This window comes from Artibeus jamaicensis, unplaced genomic scaffold (genome assembly GCF_021234435.1).
Source record: "Artibeus jamaicensis isolate MK-2021 breed Jamaican fruit bat unplaced genomic scaffold, CSHL_Jam_final contig_2259, whole genome shotgun sequence".
In the NCBI taxonomy this organism is placed as follows: Eukaryota; Metazoa; Chordata; class Mammalia; order Chiroptera; family Phyllostomidae; genus Artibeus; species Artibeus jamaicensis.
Genome location: NW_026521468.1, coordinates 860568 through 877405, shown reverse-complemented (window position 1 = coordinate 877405; position 16838 = coordinate 860568). Strand labels below are relative to the sequence as shown.

General features: G+C 59.2%; 1 protein-coding gene across 5 annotated transcripts; it reads left to right on the top strand.

Annotated features, from left to right (window-relative positions):
- The first annotated feature begins 7552 nt into the window (after positions 1–7552).
- On the top strand, positions 7553–16838 carry HAP1 (huntingtin associated protein 1). Of its 5 annotated transcripts, none has more exons than XR_005080221.2 (13): positions 7553–7986; positions 9034–9113; positions 9494–9610; positions 9707–9879; positions 10063–10168; positions 10246–10306; positions 11579–11709; positions 12057–12131; positions 12446–12574; positions 12723–12814; positions 13860–14010; positions 14220–14318; positions 14618–14706. XR_005080221.2 is itself a non-coding variant. In XM_037129797.2 (13 exons), exons 1-13 carry the CDS (start codon positions 7560–7562, stop codon positions 15854–15856), a joined length of 2421 nt encoding a protein of 806 aa, XP_036985692.2. In that variant the 5' UTR covers positions 7553–7559; the 3' UTR covers positions 15857–16838. The 5 variants fall into 5 exon arrangements, 3 of the variants coding, with proteins under 3 accessions (XP_036985692.2, XP_036985695.2, XP_036985694.2); XR_005080222.2 differs by having other exon boundaries at positions 14220–14324; positions 14618–14700; XM_037129797.2 differs by adding an exon at positions 15490–16838 and having other exon boundaries at positions 13860–14318; positions 14618–14821.

Sequence of the window (16838 nt, the reverse complement as noted above, 5' to 3'; positions counted from 1 at the left end):
TGCAAAGGGTCTGGTGAGGCCAGTGAAAGACCTCTCCTCGCTCTCCCTGGCCAGTCTTTCCAAAAGAGGACTGGAGACAACTGACAAGGAAGGGTTGCTCCCTAAAATTTAAGAGCAGGCAGCGAGGCACCCATGTTAAGGGTCAGTGCTAGTCATGACAGCTTCATATCAGGGGCTGAGCATCCTGGTAGCCTGGCCAAAAAGGGAAACAAGTTCATCCCAATGGAGTGAGTTGGCTGATTCTTCAGTTGTCAAGAAGGATCTGTCTGAGACTTGTGACCTTGAGAAAGTTCAATTCACTTATCTGAACCTCAGTTTCCTCACCTATGAAATGGGTATAATAACTGCCTACTGAATGTGAAAATGAGATGAGAAAGCAGAGGGATGCCAGGAAAAAGAAGAACTTCTACTCTACCTACCCAGGGACATAGCTGGATATTGGCTGGAAGTTGTCACATGACCCTCCCTTATTGCCTGGGAAGCTGGGAAATCGAAAAGGCTTCAGCTGCACACATTGTCCCCTTGATAAAAACCCAGGTTCTGAAAGTAGAGTGAGAAGGGACATAGGCGACATGGGTAGACAAGCAGCGACTAGGAATGAGACCTGAGCAGCCTCATCCTTGTCGGCAGGCTCAGTGGGATGGGCAGCGAAGAGCTGAGCGCCTGGGTTTCAGCAAAGTCGCTGACCAGGTAGCAGACCAGAAGGGGAAACGCAGGCTCAGGTGAGGTGGACAGACCTGGCTGCGCAGCCACACCCGAGGAAGCCTGGCCCCGTCTGTCTGGGGGCAGGTCACTGCCAGGACCTTCCGTCTGCACGTCCACCTCTGTGGGTATCAGCAATGCCCGTGGAGACTGACACTGACCTGGCACAATGGCAGGGGCCACGCTGATGATGGCAAGGGGGGCTTCCTCTCTTGATGGCACAACCAAGGCCTGAAATATTGGGGGCAAGCTGGGATGAGGGGCAGCATCCAGCACAGTGGGGTTTCAATAACCAGTCACTGAAACAAGTCTTAGAAACGAGTTATCATTCGTGGACCTAAAACTGCTCTTAAAAACAACCTGTTGATGAAAAAGGAGTAAGTTATTAAAAACAGTGAGTTATTAAAGCAAGGCCTGCTCTAGAAAATTCTAAAAACATGTCCCTGCTCTTTGTTCTCCAGCCCCCGAGGGGAAGGGATGAGAACCTTTGTTCCCTGGGCTCCCTCCCCCAGAGCCACCTGTTTCTGGTCTGGAGAGGCGACCCCTGAGGTCACTTGCTGAAACACCTGCTACAAGGCATGAAGTCCCTGCTCAGCAGTTCCTCAATCCATTAAGCCCATTTCACAGATGAGGAGCACTGAGGTCCAGGCAGAGCTTGCTCTCCGCCAAGGCTCTCTGCGACATCCCTTGTTGAGCGGGTGCTGAGCGCTCAGGGCAGGCGTGGGCACCGCCACCCTCTCTGGGCACACAGACCCGGCCCTGCCTGTGCATCCGGCACTGCCGTACCCCCGTTGTGACAGCCCTCCAACAGGACTAAGGTGCCCACACACCTTTCTGGAGCCCCTGCCAGGTGCAAGGCGCTCAGGTGGGGTGACCTCCAGCACATGGAGAGCCCTTGCACAAACACTTCACGCAGGAAAAATTAAATAACCACCTGAGACTTAGATGTTCAGCCCAAGGCCCTCCTGGAGTCCAGTGACGGTGATGCCGGTGGAGCAGGCAGAGAACGCTCTTGGCTTCCTGGACCAGGATTCTGGGGAGACCCGGGCCTTGAGGAATAGCCTGGGGTCAGCGATCAGCACGGCCTGTCCACGGGCTGGCTCCGCTCATCGGCTGAGTCACTCACCAAGGGGTTATTGACTTCCGGGGGGTCACTGAACTGAGACTGATCAGCCACTTATCAGCATGAAAAATGTGTCACCGGCTACACAAACAAAGCCGAAACAAAACTCAAAGTATATGTTGGCAGACTCAACAGCGGTCACTCCGGGTGGCCGCAGAACCACAGGTGGCTTATAACCCTTTTGTTTATCTACTTTTAAGGAATACCATCTTGTTCCTTATGAAGGTTTGAATACCTCTACCAGAACTCTCTATGGGAAAACGACCAAACATACGTACAAGTAGAGAGAACCGAGTCTCCATGTCCCGGTCACCCAACCTCAGTCGTTACTAACCTTCTCCCGTCTTGTCCGCTCCACCAGCCTCATCTTGTTAAGTGAGTTTAAGCAAAATCAGACACCTGGGGTGTCACCTGGAAGTGTGTCAGGGCATTTCTGTAGCCCAGGGGTTTCGAACCGCTTTTGTGCCTCAGGGGGCGTCTGCGGGTCCCTTCTCGGAATAGCCTTTTCAAATGCCCAAGATAAGATGTGTAAGATTGTAAAGGAAGCCTATCACATACACAAAATCTAAATCTATTATACTGAGATACAGTGATGGAAGTATTTTAAATGCGTGAGGCTATGGAGATACATGGGTGCCCCTGTTAATACGTCACCTTATAAGATCTGACAGCAGGCCTGTTGCTGTTGTTACAGGGACAGAGGTCCGGGGTGGCGGGGCACAGGCTCCCCTGCACCTTCCCTGAGCTGGGAGACTGGAGCAGTGGGAGCACAGGAGCTCTGGGTCAGACAAACTTCGTGATCCTTTGTCCCTGATGCTTTCTGCTCTGTCATCTTGGATAAGTCACGTGGCCTAGGATAACCACTGGCCGTCCCATCTGGGCCTACAGATGACTATCTGTAACATCCTTCCAGGGGCGATAAAATAAAATAACACAAAGCATGGACCTGGGGTGGCTCAGTGAATGTGGGTTCCTCCCTCCCTGCCTGTAACCCCATGAATTGCCCTGGGAAAGGCTTAGCATCTGGACACAAACCCAGAGGAAGCTGCTGACTCTGGGGACAGAAGTTGGAGAGTGAGGGGCTCCTCAGTGTTCTCCCCGGGGCCGGAGGTCGCTCAGGAGGCCCAAGGGCCAAAGAACATCACAGCTCACAGTCATTGCCCGCCCATGGGCTGGACACCACTGACTGTGCCGCCCTCCCTCACGGTGGGCGCTGTGGGTCCCTTCTCATCACTCCCAGCTGCTCCCAGCGGAGCCTCCCGGGTCAGGCCCGGCCCTATGACCTGCCTGCCTGCCGGACGCAGATCCATAGCTCACGGAGGCCTCCGCCTTTGGCTCCTTGAGAAAGCGAGTGGGGGCTGAGCTGACGGGGCTATGAATGAGAAGTGGGGGGAGTTGACTGTGCTGGGGGTGTCCCACCCAGGGCCTGCGGTTCCTGTCCTTGCTGGAATTCCTCGTCTCCCAACCGGCACCCCCTGGAGCCTTCCCGGTGGGGCTGACCTGCCCTGGGCATGGAGGAGCACTGGTCCTGGAGTCCAGAGCTCGAGGCTGGCACCCTTAGAGGGTAGAAAGGTGAGCCCTCTCCAGAGCTTTTGCGAGTTACTACCCCCACTGCAGGCTCGCCAGAAAAATCCATTGTGTTCATTCAATGAGACCTGAGTGTCCACTGAAACTGGAGTCCTAAGGATGCAGAACAGACACTGCCCTCCATGTTACCTAAACAATCATCTTGTGCCCTGGCTGGTTTGGCTCAGTGGATTGTGTGCCGTCCTGTGGGCCAAAAGGCCGCCGGTTCGATTCCCGGTCGGGGCACATGCCTGGGTTGGTTGCAGGTATTTCTTGCCTATCGATGTTTCTCTTCCTTTTTCTTCTCCCTCCCTTCCCCGCTCTCTGAAAATAAATAAATAAAATATTTAAAAAATAAACAATCATCTTGTAAGTAATAGAATCTTACAGCGAGAAGCAAGAGAGGCTGCCACAAAGATCTGGGAGCAGGGGGGCTTCGAAGAGGGGCCCGACCTCAGCACGAGAGCCGAGGTGAGCAGGAGGGGCCTAAAGCCCGGGCGGGTGCCGTGAAGACAAGAGCCTCCAGGCGGGAGAGGGCGTGGCTGGGTCAGAACGGCGGACTTGGCTCTCTCCCTAAGATCCTGGCCACCCCTCACTGTCACCCAGGTAACTCCCCTGCCTTCTCTCCCTTCCCTGTCCCTGCCAGGGGCTCCTAGAAAACAGGACAGCAGGCTGCGCAGGTCCCCAACATATTCCCTCTCCTTGTCCCAGGCCAGGGGAAGGGGTTGGAAGCTTAGGGCCCCAGGGGTCTGGCCAAGGACCTCGGAGGGGGTAAAGGAGAGAGGGGGCCCTGGGGCCTGCCAGAGACAATGGGAGTGTGTGTGTGTCTGTGTATGTGTGTGGCGGGGGGGTTCTCACCTGTCCCCCGTCCAGGACACCCTCTCTGTCCTGCTCCCCAGTAGGGCACGGAAGGTAGTTAGTTCTCGAGCCTGGCCCTGCCTAGACCCCTGGCACGGACCCTCAGGGACTCTTGCCATGGGGCACCCAGTCCCAGGTGACTTTTTCCCAGGTCAGGCCGGGGGAGGTGGCCTGAGCCAGGTGTGTGCTGCCCAAGGCGGGGTGTCAGAGTGACTGCGCCCCAAACTCACAGCTCTCGTGGGGGGTGTGCCTCCTTCTGTCCTCTCTCTGGTCCGGCAGGAGTTGGAGGGCAGGAGGCTGAGGGACTGGCCCTGCTGACCTCTTGGGTCAGAGCAGCGACCGGATGGGAAGGGGCTCGTGACTCAAAGACGTCACTCCAGCGGTGCCTGCGGGGCCTTCTGGGCTATGGCAGATAGCGGCTGGGCCAAAACCTTTACTGGAAGAGCAGCCCAGGGCCTGAGCCTTAATTTCTCTGTGAAATGGGCCGCTTTGCCCTCTCTGCCTCTTCGGTGGGGTGACTGACCGACCTTGTCCCTGACAAGCTGGAAGGTGGTGGCATGATGTGGGTGGCACTGCTCTCTGGTGGCTGGAGCTGGAGTGGCCGGGCGCCTGTGCCTGGACCCAGACGGTGCTGCCCCCTGGGGATGGGCAGGGTCCTCTTCATCTCTCCGTCTTCACTCCATTTCCTCCTCCTTCTCCCCAAACTTCCCAGGGGCCTCAGGACTGCTTTGTCAGGAGCGGGGATAATCCAGTTCAGCAAACGTGTCTGTTCAGCAGGCGCTGAATGGGCCTGTCTGTCGTCCCGTCTGCGCCGGGTGTTGGACCGCAGAGCTCTCGCAGACACGGGGCGACTGTCTGGCTAGTGGGGAGCCGCTCCTCTCCAGAGCGCCAGCTTCACAATGAATGAAAGTATGACACGTCCCAGAGCTGCGAGTCCTGTGGGGCTGGAGTGGAGGGGATGCAGAGGTGCAGGCGGGACCCCGACCGGGAGGGTGTGAATGTGGCCCCCGTTGGCATGGCGACGGTAAAACTATGTGAGATTGGAAGGAGGGGCTGACAGCTGACTTCAGTCCTTCTTGTGGAAGATGGGGAGTCGCCAGGGGTGATGTGTGTCTGTGTGTTAGTGCTTTAGAAACCACTTTCTAGCCGTGCCAGTGGGTGGGGGGGTCTCATTCTGGGAGGTGAAAGGTTCTGAGTCAGATGCGGGCGGTGACTGCACATTCTGGGAGTGCACCCAAATCCATGGATGGACACGTTCAAGTGCAAACTTTAGGGTATGCAAATTATAGCTGTTTTATTTTTTTAAGATTTTATTTATTTGTTTCTATTTATTTTTTAAAGACTTTATTTATCTTTAGAGGGGAAGCGAAGGAGAGAGGAAGAGAAATATCAACGTATGGTTGCTTCTCGTGTGTCCCCTGAAGGGAACTGGCCTGCAACCCAGGCATGTGCCCTGACTGGGAATCGAACTGGTGACCCTTTGGTTCGCAGGCTGCGCTCAATCCACTGAGCCACACCAGCTTTTTTTTTTAAAAAAAAGAGGGATAGGGTTGTTATGGACTAAATGTTTGTGTCCCCCGAGTTGGTGTGTTGAAACTCTAACCACCCCCCTGCCCCGTGTGATGGTATTTGGAGGCGGGGCCTTTGGGGAGTGATTAGGTCGTGAATTCTCACGGAAGGGAACTGTGGTCTTAAAAAAGAGACCTCCCTCCCCCCTTCTGCCGTGGGAGGACACCACGGGGAAAGGTGGTCATCTGTGAACCGGGAAGTGGGCCCTCACCAGACAGGGGGTCTTGGACTTCCAGCCTCCAGAACCGTGAGAAACAAAGTCTTGTCGTTTGGGAGCTGCCCGCTCTCTGGCCTTTCGTTGCAGCAGCCTGAACGAGCTGAGACTCAGCGCCTGGTCTTCATATTGACGGAGTAATCGGTATTCATGAATGAATAAACGAGCGCAGATAGAGGGAAACATTCTGACCACACGCTCCCCCGGAGGGCGGATGGGCAGGGTACTCTGATCCTCCTTCCTGGGTTGTGTCTCTTGTCCCTGACGTGTCCTGGGCGTCTGACCCTGAGGGCACCTGGTCAGCAAGCCTCCGCCCCAGATGCACCTCGGGGCCCTGTCCTGGGCTCAGGCTCCGAGTGGTGGCTGTGTCTGGGGAAGGAGCTCCTGGAATTTCTTACACTTGACGGGAGTGGGAGTGGGAGGGATGGACTGGAGATGGACCCACATCGATGGAGGGTGCCGGGCGGAGGTCAGCACCGTCTGGGGAGAGGCCTCAACGCAGAGGAGCTTTAGAGGGGAGATACCAGAAATATCTAGGCAGTAAATTGAACCAGACTTGGTGACTGATTGGGTACTGAAGAGAAGGGGACCAGGGCACCAAGATCCATCCCGACGTCTTCAAAGAAGCATTGACTGGCCCTCTCTTTCTGGGCCTGCAGGCTGCCCCAGTCCCAAGGCTTAGAAATGGCCACTGGACTCTTCTGGCGCCTACAGTTCACTCAGGATTTCCGGCGACCCCGTAGCTGTCCGTCCCGTGCTGGGCGCAGGGGGGACATGCCCCTGCGCAGAAGGGGTGCACACGCACTCCGACCACTGCTGGCCTTCGGATGAGGGATGCTCTGGGGCGGCGGGAGAGGGTGGCGGAGCTGCCTTTACCTGGACACGTCCGAGCGGGTCTCCGGAAAGAACAGGTGTTTGCCAGGGTGGAGAGAGACGGGCAAGGTGAGTGCGCGCTGGAGGTAAATCTGGAGGAAAGGCAATAAGGCCAATGAAGGAATGAGAGAGAGGGCTGTCCAGGGCTGGAGTACGGCAGTGTGGACGCGAGGGTTCGAGAGTGTGTGACGCGCCAGAGTGGGCAGCGCGTGGAGACCGTCCTGGGGTCTGGGTTGATCTCTCAGCCCTCGGGGAAAGAAAGACACGATGTTGCCCAAACTCACAGGCCAACTCCAGGAAAGAGAGGAGGAAGGGGGTGCTCCCAATTAAGGACTTCCGAGTGCCCCCAGAAGCTGAGGTTTGGGGCAGAACCATTCTCTGGAGGTGGAGAGGGGAGGAGAAGCCGTGCACTCATAGCCAAGCCCGCGCGAACCAGCTGGAACCCTCGTTCGAGTCTCTGGCTCCACTTTAATTGTTTTTCCTCTTTTTTTCTGCCACCACGAGCTCGCCCACGCGCGAGCTGCGGGCCTGAGCACCACTAGTTGCTCCTCGGCCGCCCCCTCCCGCTCGTGGATCGGCCCGGTGGGCGCCGAGCCAGGCGCAGGTTATAAAGGCCGAGCTGTGACGGCTGACTGCTGTCCCGAGATGCGCCCGATGGAATCGGGCGAGGGCTGCGCCGGGGATGGGCCCGGGGACTCCCCAGCGATGACCCCCGCACCCCCGCCCGCAGCCAGTCCCGCTCCAGAGCCCTCCGCCGAGCGGGCGCCCGCTGCGGGACCGGTAGGGGGGTCCGGATCCCCTTCCGTCTCGGGACCCCCAGCCGGAGCTTGCCCGGTTTCCCAGGCTGGGTCAGAGGCGGGAGCCTCACTCGCCCCGGTCCACGGGGATGCCCAGTCTGTGCCCGGCAACTCGGACGCGCCGAGGACCCACTCCATATTCCAAGGGTCTCCTGCTCCCCAGACCCCTGAACTGGGGACGGGAAAGGCAGCGGACGTCTGGGAGACGCAGGCCACCTGCACTGGCCGGCGGCCGTGGGTGTCGCGCCCGGAGCGCTCCACCTTTATTCGGGAGCAGGAGGAAGGTAAACCAACCTGGTCCCGGGACCCCGAAGCCGGGGAGGGCTAGGGCAGCTTAGGGGAGGAGGGGGCGCCGTCGGGTCCAGGCGCGTCGGTCCCGCTCCTCCACCCGCCCACGCGTTGTCACTGCCTGCAGTGCCCATCCGGTCGCCTCTTCCCCACCTCCTCCCCTTCTCTCGGTCCCTGATTTCCGTCAGTGGGTCAGGTCCCGGGGCCCGCGCGCTCCCCCGCCCCCACTGCGCGCCTGTTGCTGCGCCAGATCTGCGCACTCTCGTGCCCACCTCCCGGGTCTACCGCAGTGCCAGGAGAGGGGCGGGGGCTGCGGGAGGGCGCTGTCCGCGCGCTCTGAGCCTGCGCTGGCCCGCAGCGCCAGCCACCGGAAGGTGGGTGGGCAGAGGGGGAGGTTTTGCCAACCTCTTGGCTGCGGGGCGGGTTAAGGTGCAGCTCTCCCCAGCTCCCTCCAGCCTGGGGGTGGGCAGGCCCTCAGGCAGACTCTGCCCCTTCTTTTCCCTCCCCTCCCTCTCTGGAGATCTGTGGATTGGGTCTGGAAGCTCAGGTGCTCCGACTCCAGTGCCAGAGAAATCGCGTTCCCTCTCCTCTCCGCGCGCAACAGGTGCAGGGGTGGTGACTGCGCCTGTTTTTATGACCCGCGAGGCCCCGACGAGCTGGCCATAGCTCCCCTCTGGTTAAGGGGCGACGAGTCAGTCTGCGGGTTCTCCCAGTGCCAGGGAGCCAGGCATCCTGAGAGCCCATTTCCACCTGAGTCTGGAGGATTGTGGTCTCCTAACCCCTCCGGGGGAGGGGGGGGGCGGCGAAAAAAGGAAGAAAGGAAAAGAGTCCTGTTGGCTCTGGGAGCAGGGAAGAGAATACTGAGTCCTGGGAGATATGGAGGGGAGGGGACGGCGGGAGCAGGAAGGAGCCCAGTCGTCTCCCCTCTTGTTGCTAACCCATGTTGTCGAGGGAGAGTGGGCACAGGGCAGGGAAGAGAGGATGCAGGGCAGCAGGCTGACGCCCCCCTTCCGCTGACCTGGCTGCTCCACTTTCTCTTGCAGCACTGTGTCCGGACCAACCCCTGTCAGTCAAGAAGGCCACCCAAGGGGATGTCACAGTGATGACCGACTTGCCAGAGGAGGTGTGCTGCCACCCTGCCCCACACTGAGCCCGCCCGGACTTTAGCCGGGTCCCTGTCTGCGTTCTGTCCTGTAGGGGCGGGGGTCTTGTCTGTTTCCTGCCTGGCCGCCTCTCTAGGGGCCAAGCTGAGAGTCCCGCTTATGGAAAGCAGGTGAAGGTAAGATGTCCAGGCTGGAAGAGCTTTTGGAGTCAGCTGGTCTGATCTGCTCTTTTTCCATAAGGGGAAACCGAGTCAGGCCCCACCTCCGGTGAAGGGCAGACTCTTGCGCGACTTGCCTAGCTTCCCTCTGACCCCTGCGCGCTCCCTTGCTTCTCCCACGGGTCTGGGAGACCCCAGAAACCCCAGGAATTTATTTCCCATGGATGGGGGTCCCCCTGCAGAGAGAGTGGGACCTGGATACAGCGGCTCACATAGACCAGTCCCTGGTGAAACAGAACGGTGTTCTGATGGAGGAGAACAGCAAGCTGGAAGCCATGCTGGGCTCGGCCAGGGAGGAGGTAACTGGGCAGGGGAGGGAGTGAGGGGCGTGCCCTCCGGGCCGACCTGCAGCTCCTGCGCCCCGCTCTGACCCAGGGCCACTCTCCCCCTGCCAGATTTTACACCTTAGACACCAGGTGAGCTTGCGGGATGACCTCCTTCAGCTCTACTCAGACTCCGACGATGATGATGATGATGAGGAGGAGGAGGAGAGAGAAGAAGAGGAAGAAGAAGAGGAAGAGGAGGAGCAGCAGCAGCAGTGTGATCATCCCTATGAAGCCCCTGAGCTGTGAGTGCCCTGCCTTTGTACTGGACGATCCAGGTTTCTTGTTTGCAGACAGGGGCCTGGACGGCCACTGTGCCTGTCAGCAGGGGCTGACTGAGGTGCCACACTTAGCCCAGGAGGGCTGGGAGCTGCCCTCCCCAGCCTGACCCCTGGCAGCACCCTGACCCCCATCGCTCCCCTCCCTAGGACGCTGCCGAGCGAGCCGGAGCTGCCGCACCACTGCCCGCAGCTGGAAGCCCTGCAGAAGCAGCTGAGGCTGCTGGAGGAGGAGAACGGGCAGCTGAGAGAGGAGGTGAGACTCGGGAAGAGGGCTAGCCCGCGGGCAGGGGATGTTGACCGGCCTGCTCCTTCCTCTCTCCCTCCTTCCAGGTTTCTCAACTTGACGTCCTTGAGGGGGAGATGCTTATTCTGGAATGCGTGGAGCGGTTTGGTACGTGAAGTTGTTTCTTGGAGCAGAGGGCAGAACTCAGGACCCGAGACCTGAGTTCAAGTCCCAGTCCAGGCACTTCCTAGCTGTGTGAACTTGGACAAGTTCCATGACCTTTCTGAACCTTCATCTTTAGAATGGGGATTGATAATCTCAGCCCTCCTGACCTCTCCAGGGGTTACAGCTGAGGAAATGCTTTGTGCAAACTGTAAAGAGCTGTACAGAGGCTGTGGTCTCCTCGAAGCCGGTCTCCTTTTGTTATCTGGGACAAGGGGAAAAGGGCTGGAAGCGAAGCAGGGAGGGAGCTGTGACCTCCCAGAGACCAGGCACCCGAGGCTCCGGGGCCAGGGCACTTCAGAGTCCTGCCTCAGACGGCAGCTGTGCGTGGCCCTGCGTGTTGATGAAGGTGGGCCAGGCATGGTGTTTGGGCCCCAAGAGCTCGGCCTGGCTGGTGGGATGCAGCGTTGAAGCGGCAACCGCTCTTCCCCTCACCTCGAACCTCATCCTTCTTTCCCTGTGTTCCCTGGCTTCCTGAACGGCTCCATGGGTCCCCAGACCCCTAAAGGGGGAGCCAATCCTCCCATTCTGTGGCTCCTTCCTTCTAGGAAAGGCTCAAGTCTCTCTCTCTTCCTCCCTACCCCGGCTGCTGCTAGCCCAGGCCACTTCTGAACTGGCCTCCCTGTCTCCGCTCCGGCCTTCCCAGGTCCCTTTGCACACAGCCTAAATGACTTTCCTGAAAGCGCGTTTGCCTGTGTCACTCTTCTTCCTGAACCTCCCCAATAACTTCCCATTGGCTGAAGGATAAAGCCCAACCTCCCCGCCAGCCTCTGAGATCTGCCCCCTGCCCCAGCTGCTTCGTCCCAGCCTCCTGTGATGTCCTCTGGGCCTCCCCACACCCAGCCTGGGCCTTTTCTTCTGCCTGGCTGAGCCCTCTGTGCCCCCTGGAGGTCTTCACTTCGAGATTTTGCAAAACAAGGCCGGGCTGAGTCCTTCACAGCTGCTCCGTCGCAGTCAGCAGTGTGCACCATTGTGACTTCTATTCCCATCAGTCCTCGTCTTGCTAGACTTGAGTTCAGTGGGGCTGGGACCAGGTCTGGCTGACCGCGCACCCAGTGCCCTGCTCCACGTCAGTCAGTAACGGTTTATTGGGAAGGAGACCTGAGTTAGGAATGCTACCCCGGCGGACCCAAGGGTACTCTGCAGGATCTGAGGGTGGGGGTGGACAGAGGCCTCTGGGAGGACCAGAACTGACTCCCTGTCCCCACTCCTCCTCAGCGGAGGCCAGCCAGCAGATGGCCGAGCTGTCGGAGGTGCTGGTGCTCAGGATGGAGAACTATGACCAGCAGCAGGAGGAGGTCACCCAGCTGCGGACCCAGGTCACCAGCCTGCAGCAGCGCTGCCAGTCGGTGAGTCGGGGTGTGTGTGAGGCTCCCTCCCTGTGTCATGGCGCCAAGGGACCATTTCCCTGCCCCTACCTCCCGGAGCTGTCAGCTTAGCCCCAGGCCAGAGATAAGAGTTGGAGGAGGCCTCAGAGAGCCCGTGATCTTGCCCCCTCATCCCAAGAACGGGGCCAAAGAGGTCCAGGAACCAGGCCACACACCCCCCTCTTCCCCTTTTGGCCTGATTTCATGTGACTTCCCATTGAAAGGGCTGCCAAAGACTCACTGATGTGCCTGGGAGGACTTGCCCGAGGCAGGGGGTGCACGGCAGCTGGATGCTCTGGGTGGGGCTCACCGGGCTTCGGTTCTTCCAGTATGGGGCTGAGACCGAGAGGTTGCAGCAGCAGCTGGCTTCGGAGAAAGAGATCCAGATGCAGCTCCAAGACGAGGTGAGCCCCCCCCCCCCCCCCGGGTTCCTGCCCTGGTCCTTGAGAGCCTCCTCCCGGACTCTCCCAAGAGGACAAGCTCCTGGCACCAGGGGTGGGTCTGTCTCTTCGCCCTCAGTGTCTGGCACTGGGCCCGACAGGTGGAGGTTCAGTCGGGGTCTGAGTGGAGTGGAGTCTGGGTACCTCCTGGGGTCACCCTGTGTGTCCTTTGGGTCTGCAGTCTGGGCCTCCTGCCTCTTGGCCCAGCTTTCTGGCCCCCTGGGGAGGTGGTGGGCTGGGGGTGCCCGAGTCCCAGCAGCTCCTGTGGTGGGTTCCAGCTGCAGGACCTTCGGGAGAAGTACATGGAGTGTGGGGGTGTGCTGACTGAGGACCAGGAGAACCCCCTCCGCCAGCGAGCCCCTGCGTCCACGGGCTCTGCCGCCCACTCTGCACACAATGGCCCTGCGGTGAGGACCTCCTGCCCGAGGCCTTTCCACTCCTGTCCCCCGTGTCTCAGCCCTGCTGGATGATTTCTATCCTCAGTCCCTTTCTGTCTCTGGAAGTGTGGGTGGGGCTCAGTGGGGACCCTCTGGTCATGTCCCCCCTACTCTATAGGAGGAGCTTCCAGGTTGCCAGGAGTCCCCGGCTAAGGAGCGCAAACGGTCTGTGAGGAGAATCGTCTTGGACCCTCTGTACATTATGGAAGGGTACGTGGCCGGGCCCCGGGCCCTGCTGACCCGCACCCACTCTCGCCTTTCCTGCAGTGCGAGGCTTTGCCCTCCTGTATCTACCTTCCTTCAAGGCAGCGCCCGTCCTCCTGCCTCCCTCTCCCACCTTGTTCGCTGCCCAGCCCCTCCCACCCCACTGGCCTTTTCTGTAACCCCAGGGTCTGGGTCTGGGCTGCTCAGTTCTCCCTGGGGTTCCTGCCTGCTGGGGCCCCAGGGACCTGGCGGTTTTAGCTTCCGTTGCCTTGTACTGTGATGGTCCTTCCCTCTGTTGAAGGAATTCTGAAATAAACTCAGAGGAGACTCTAAACCTGGGGTAAGCCAACCAGGGGCACCCCTGTCACCTCCCCTCACCTCTCAGCAGCCAGACAGCTGCCTGAAGCTGGCTCTGTGCCCCCCTAGCCCTGGACGAGGCCCAGATTTCTGTTGAGTAGAAAGTCATTCTGGGAAGAAGCTGCTTCCTTTTACTTCAGATCTTGCCCCATTGGTGGCTGTCCGATTTCAGGCAGCCCCTAGTGGACACCGGAGCCTTCCCTTTCCCTGCCCAGGGCTGGGAGGCACATGGACAGTGGCCTTGGAGCTGGGAACACCTGGGCCTGAGTCCTAGTTTTGATCCCTTTCTTGGCTGTGTGTCCTTGAGCAAACCACGTGACCTGTCTGAGCCTTACTATGAAAACTAGCTGTGGGCTGGGGTGTAGAGGTTAAATAATGAAAGAGGGGGCAGTGGCAATATTATCCCTGTTAGTCCCTGCTGAGCAGCAGGGTTGGGGGCTCAGGGAGGGCAGGGCCTGGGCGGTGTTAGAGACCCTCTTCCTCCTTCCTGCTGTGAGCTCTGGGGTGGCTGCGAGTTTGATACCTTGAAGGGGCACCCAGTTCCCCTCCCTCCCGGCTGGGACAGAACTGTGTTGTAGTTCTGGGTCTGTGTATAGACTGAGCAGAGGGTGGGATTACTCCTCAGCCCTCGACCCCCATGGCGATGCTGGGGCTGGCAGGCGGGGGCATGGTAAGCCTTCGTCTTCCTGCCCAGGTGTGAGCTGTACTGCAGTGAGGACCAGGAGCAGGAACAGGAGCAGGAGCAGGAGCCAGGGTTCGAGGCCGAGGAGGGGTCCATGCCGGCAGAGGAGTTCACACTCGTGGAGCTGCTGGTGCCTGAGGAGGATCTGGGGGCCATAGAGGAGGTAGTGCCGCCCGAGGACAGGGTGACGGACCACGCGGAGCTGGTGTTGGAGGAGGCTGAGGCCTGGGAGGAGGTAGAGCTGGAACTGGATGAGGCGGCCCCGAGGAATGTGGTGACCTCAGACCTGGAGGCCAGCAGCTTGGGCCTCTCACACCTGGACATTAAGCATGTCCTCCAGCAACTGGCCAACTGGCAGGACACCCATTACAGGCAGCAGCCGAGGCAGAAGACACCCCAGAAAGGTGAGTGCTCCCATGGGGCCTCCCTCCAGCCAGACGGACAAGCTGCAGATCGTCAAGCCGATGAAAGGTGAGGGTAGGTGAGCCCCCACCAAGTGCTCACTTACCCCAGCCTGGCCCCACCCAGTGTGCTGATTTGCATGGACTTTGTGTATCACTTGCCTAGACACCTCAGGTTCCCCTCAGCTGGGATGGGCCCCAATGCTCATTTACATGGAATTTGCATAGGATTCCGGATCTCCACCCCCTTTTCTCCTGGGGGCTGGGCTGGGGATCAGGGCCAGGACTGTAGCTTCCTTCCCTTGCGCCTCAGCTTCCTGTCTCTGCCCACCCCCTTTCCCACCACCCTCGTTCTTCCCCACCCCCAAGACTCCCTAACCCTGCAGCAGAGGCAGCAGGAAGCCAAAACAAACATGGGGGACAGGACCATGGAGTAGCAGCCCTGGGTGCAGACCAAGAACTCTCGAAGGCTGAAGCAGGACAGGGCCAGCCGCCCTCCCATGGCCTGGGAGGAAGCGGGGCCTTCTGCGGCAAAGGCCTCCATCAACAAGGGCAGTCGGACAAGTCCCCTGGGTGAGTCTGAAGGTGGGCTAAGGCCTCCGGCAGGGTGGTGGCGTGGGTCAGGGTCTCCTCTCCCCAGCTAGGAGTGCGGAAGGTTGGGGACCTGAGCCTGCTGAGTGCGGGCCGTGTGCGGGGCTGTGTGAGCCCTGCCTTCTCCAGGGGCTCATGAGACATCAGCGATGATTCACTGACACATGTCATCATCTTTAATCTTATCTCCACACCCCTGTGGGTAGGTATTATCACCTCCATTTATTTGGGGAAGAAACTGAGGTTCAGAGAACAGAGTAACTCGTTCAAGGTCACACAGCCAGGGTGGATCTGAGCCTGGTCTCTGCATTATTAATTCATAACGACCGCCCTGGCCCCTCCACCTCCTCTGAGCCCGTCTGCGGGATGAGCCGTGATGTTTATAACCTGATGGCTGCCTCACCGTTATATCTGGACTGCCTCCACTCAGATGGCCCTTTGGTCACCACAGGGTGGCCTCACTAGGGTCACCAGGTGAGGCTGTGCATGTTGTAAACTGAATGGTGACCCGTATGGCAGTGGGAGACCTGCGTCACTGTCAGAGGTGGCTGTCTTCTGCTAGGGCTGCCCAGGCCCCAGCCTCTGCCCACTGCCCAGGCCAGGCCTGTGGTCCTCAGGCCCCTCCGTTCACATCCACCCTTCTCTTCCAGGGTTTGCTGTTTCCCAGCAGCCTGCAGAGGCCCCACGGACAGCCTGAAGCCCCTTCTTCTGCTGCCTAACCAAGTCCCACCCGCCTCCCCTGTCCTTCCCACCCTCCAAAACGGGACCCCCATCTGTCACCAGCCCACCCCATGTCCTGATGAACCCGAGCCGGAGGTCGAGGGCCCAAGCCATGACGCTCTTCCGAGACGTGCTGAAGGACGCCCGGGCCTCCTTCTGCAGCCAGTGCGAAGGCTGTGGTTGCTGGTCCCGGATCGCAAGGTGGCCCCCAAACGCAAGGTGGCCCCCGATCTCAAGGTGGCCCCCGGGCAGGAGCAGCCCAAGGGGAGGCCCACGAGCTACCAGACTGAGGTCTGAGCTGAGGGCCGGGGGTAGGCCTGGCCCAGGAAGTTACTCTGAGCACCCTGCTAACAGCATGCTCTTCATTCCTTGGCTCCCAAGCTAAAGGTGGCTCCTGAGTCCTTGTCGACTTTTAGGGATCTCCGTTCTTGGCCCCTTTCTTCTGAGCCCCTAATTCCTGTTTGTCACTGGTGTGTCTCTACCTGTGGGTGAGGAGTCCCTCTGCCCAGTCTTGTGCCTTCCCCCGCTGTCCTGCCCCCCGCCTCGGCCTGTGAGCACCCAGGCTCCTGCCCTAGGCCCAGTCACTCCCTCCCACCGTGCGCCCCTCGGTGCCCTTCCAGATGTTCTCCCATTTCCCACCCTTTACTCGTCAACAGCTGGAGCCAGGAGCGCAGGACCCCCACCTGTGCCTGCCCTGCTCCCCGCAGTGCTTCTCGCTCTCCTGTTGCTTGTCAGCCTGTGTATGTGCCGGCGCAGGAAATAAAGCAGCTACCTGTGCACCGCTGGGTCTGGTCTCGAGACATCTTTCAGGGAGCGTGCATGCGTGTGCACGTGTGTGTGAACGAATGCACCCTGGTGTGGCAAAGTTGTGGAGAGAAGCTGGGCTCCAATATCGAATATGCCCAAAGCTTTGATTACACGGATTACTTAACCATGTCAGCAGCCCCTGTGGGGGGTGGGGTGGTGGTGGTTGTCAGATGAGGGAATTGGCCCGGACAGGTTAAGTGACCCTCCTAAGGGTCTAACAGCTGGTCATGGAGCTAGGACTTGAACCTGAGACTTTGCCCCTGACTGGTGTTGCTCATTTGGTTGAGCATCGTACTGAAAAGTGAAGGCTCACTGGTTTGGTTCCTGGTCAGGTCATATGTCTGGGTTGTGGGTTTGGTTCCCAGTTGGGGTACATACAAAAGGCAACCAGCAAGCGATCGACGTTTCTCTCTCACATGGATGTCTCTCACCCTCTCTCCCTCCCTTCCCCTCGAAAAATAAATAAATAAAG

Bases quoted from the DNA above. Each gene is read 5' to 3' on its own strand.
- HAP1 (XM_037129797.2), top strand. From the start codon at position 7,560: ATGGAATCGGGCGAGGGCTGCGCCGGGGATGGGCCCGGGGACTCCCCA. The intron at 12,132-12,445 runs GTGAGCCCCCCC...GGTGGGTTCCAG, and splicing joins AGATGCAGCTCCAAGACGAG to CTGCAGGACCTTCGGGAGAA. The intron at 14,822-15,489 runs GTGAGTCTGAAG...CTTCTCTTCCAG, and splicing joins CAGTCGGACAAGTCCCCTGG to GGTTTGCTGTTTCCCAGCAG.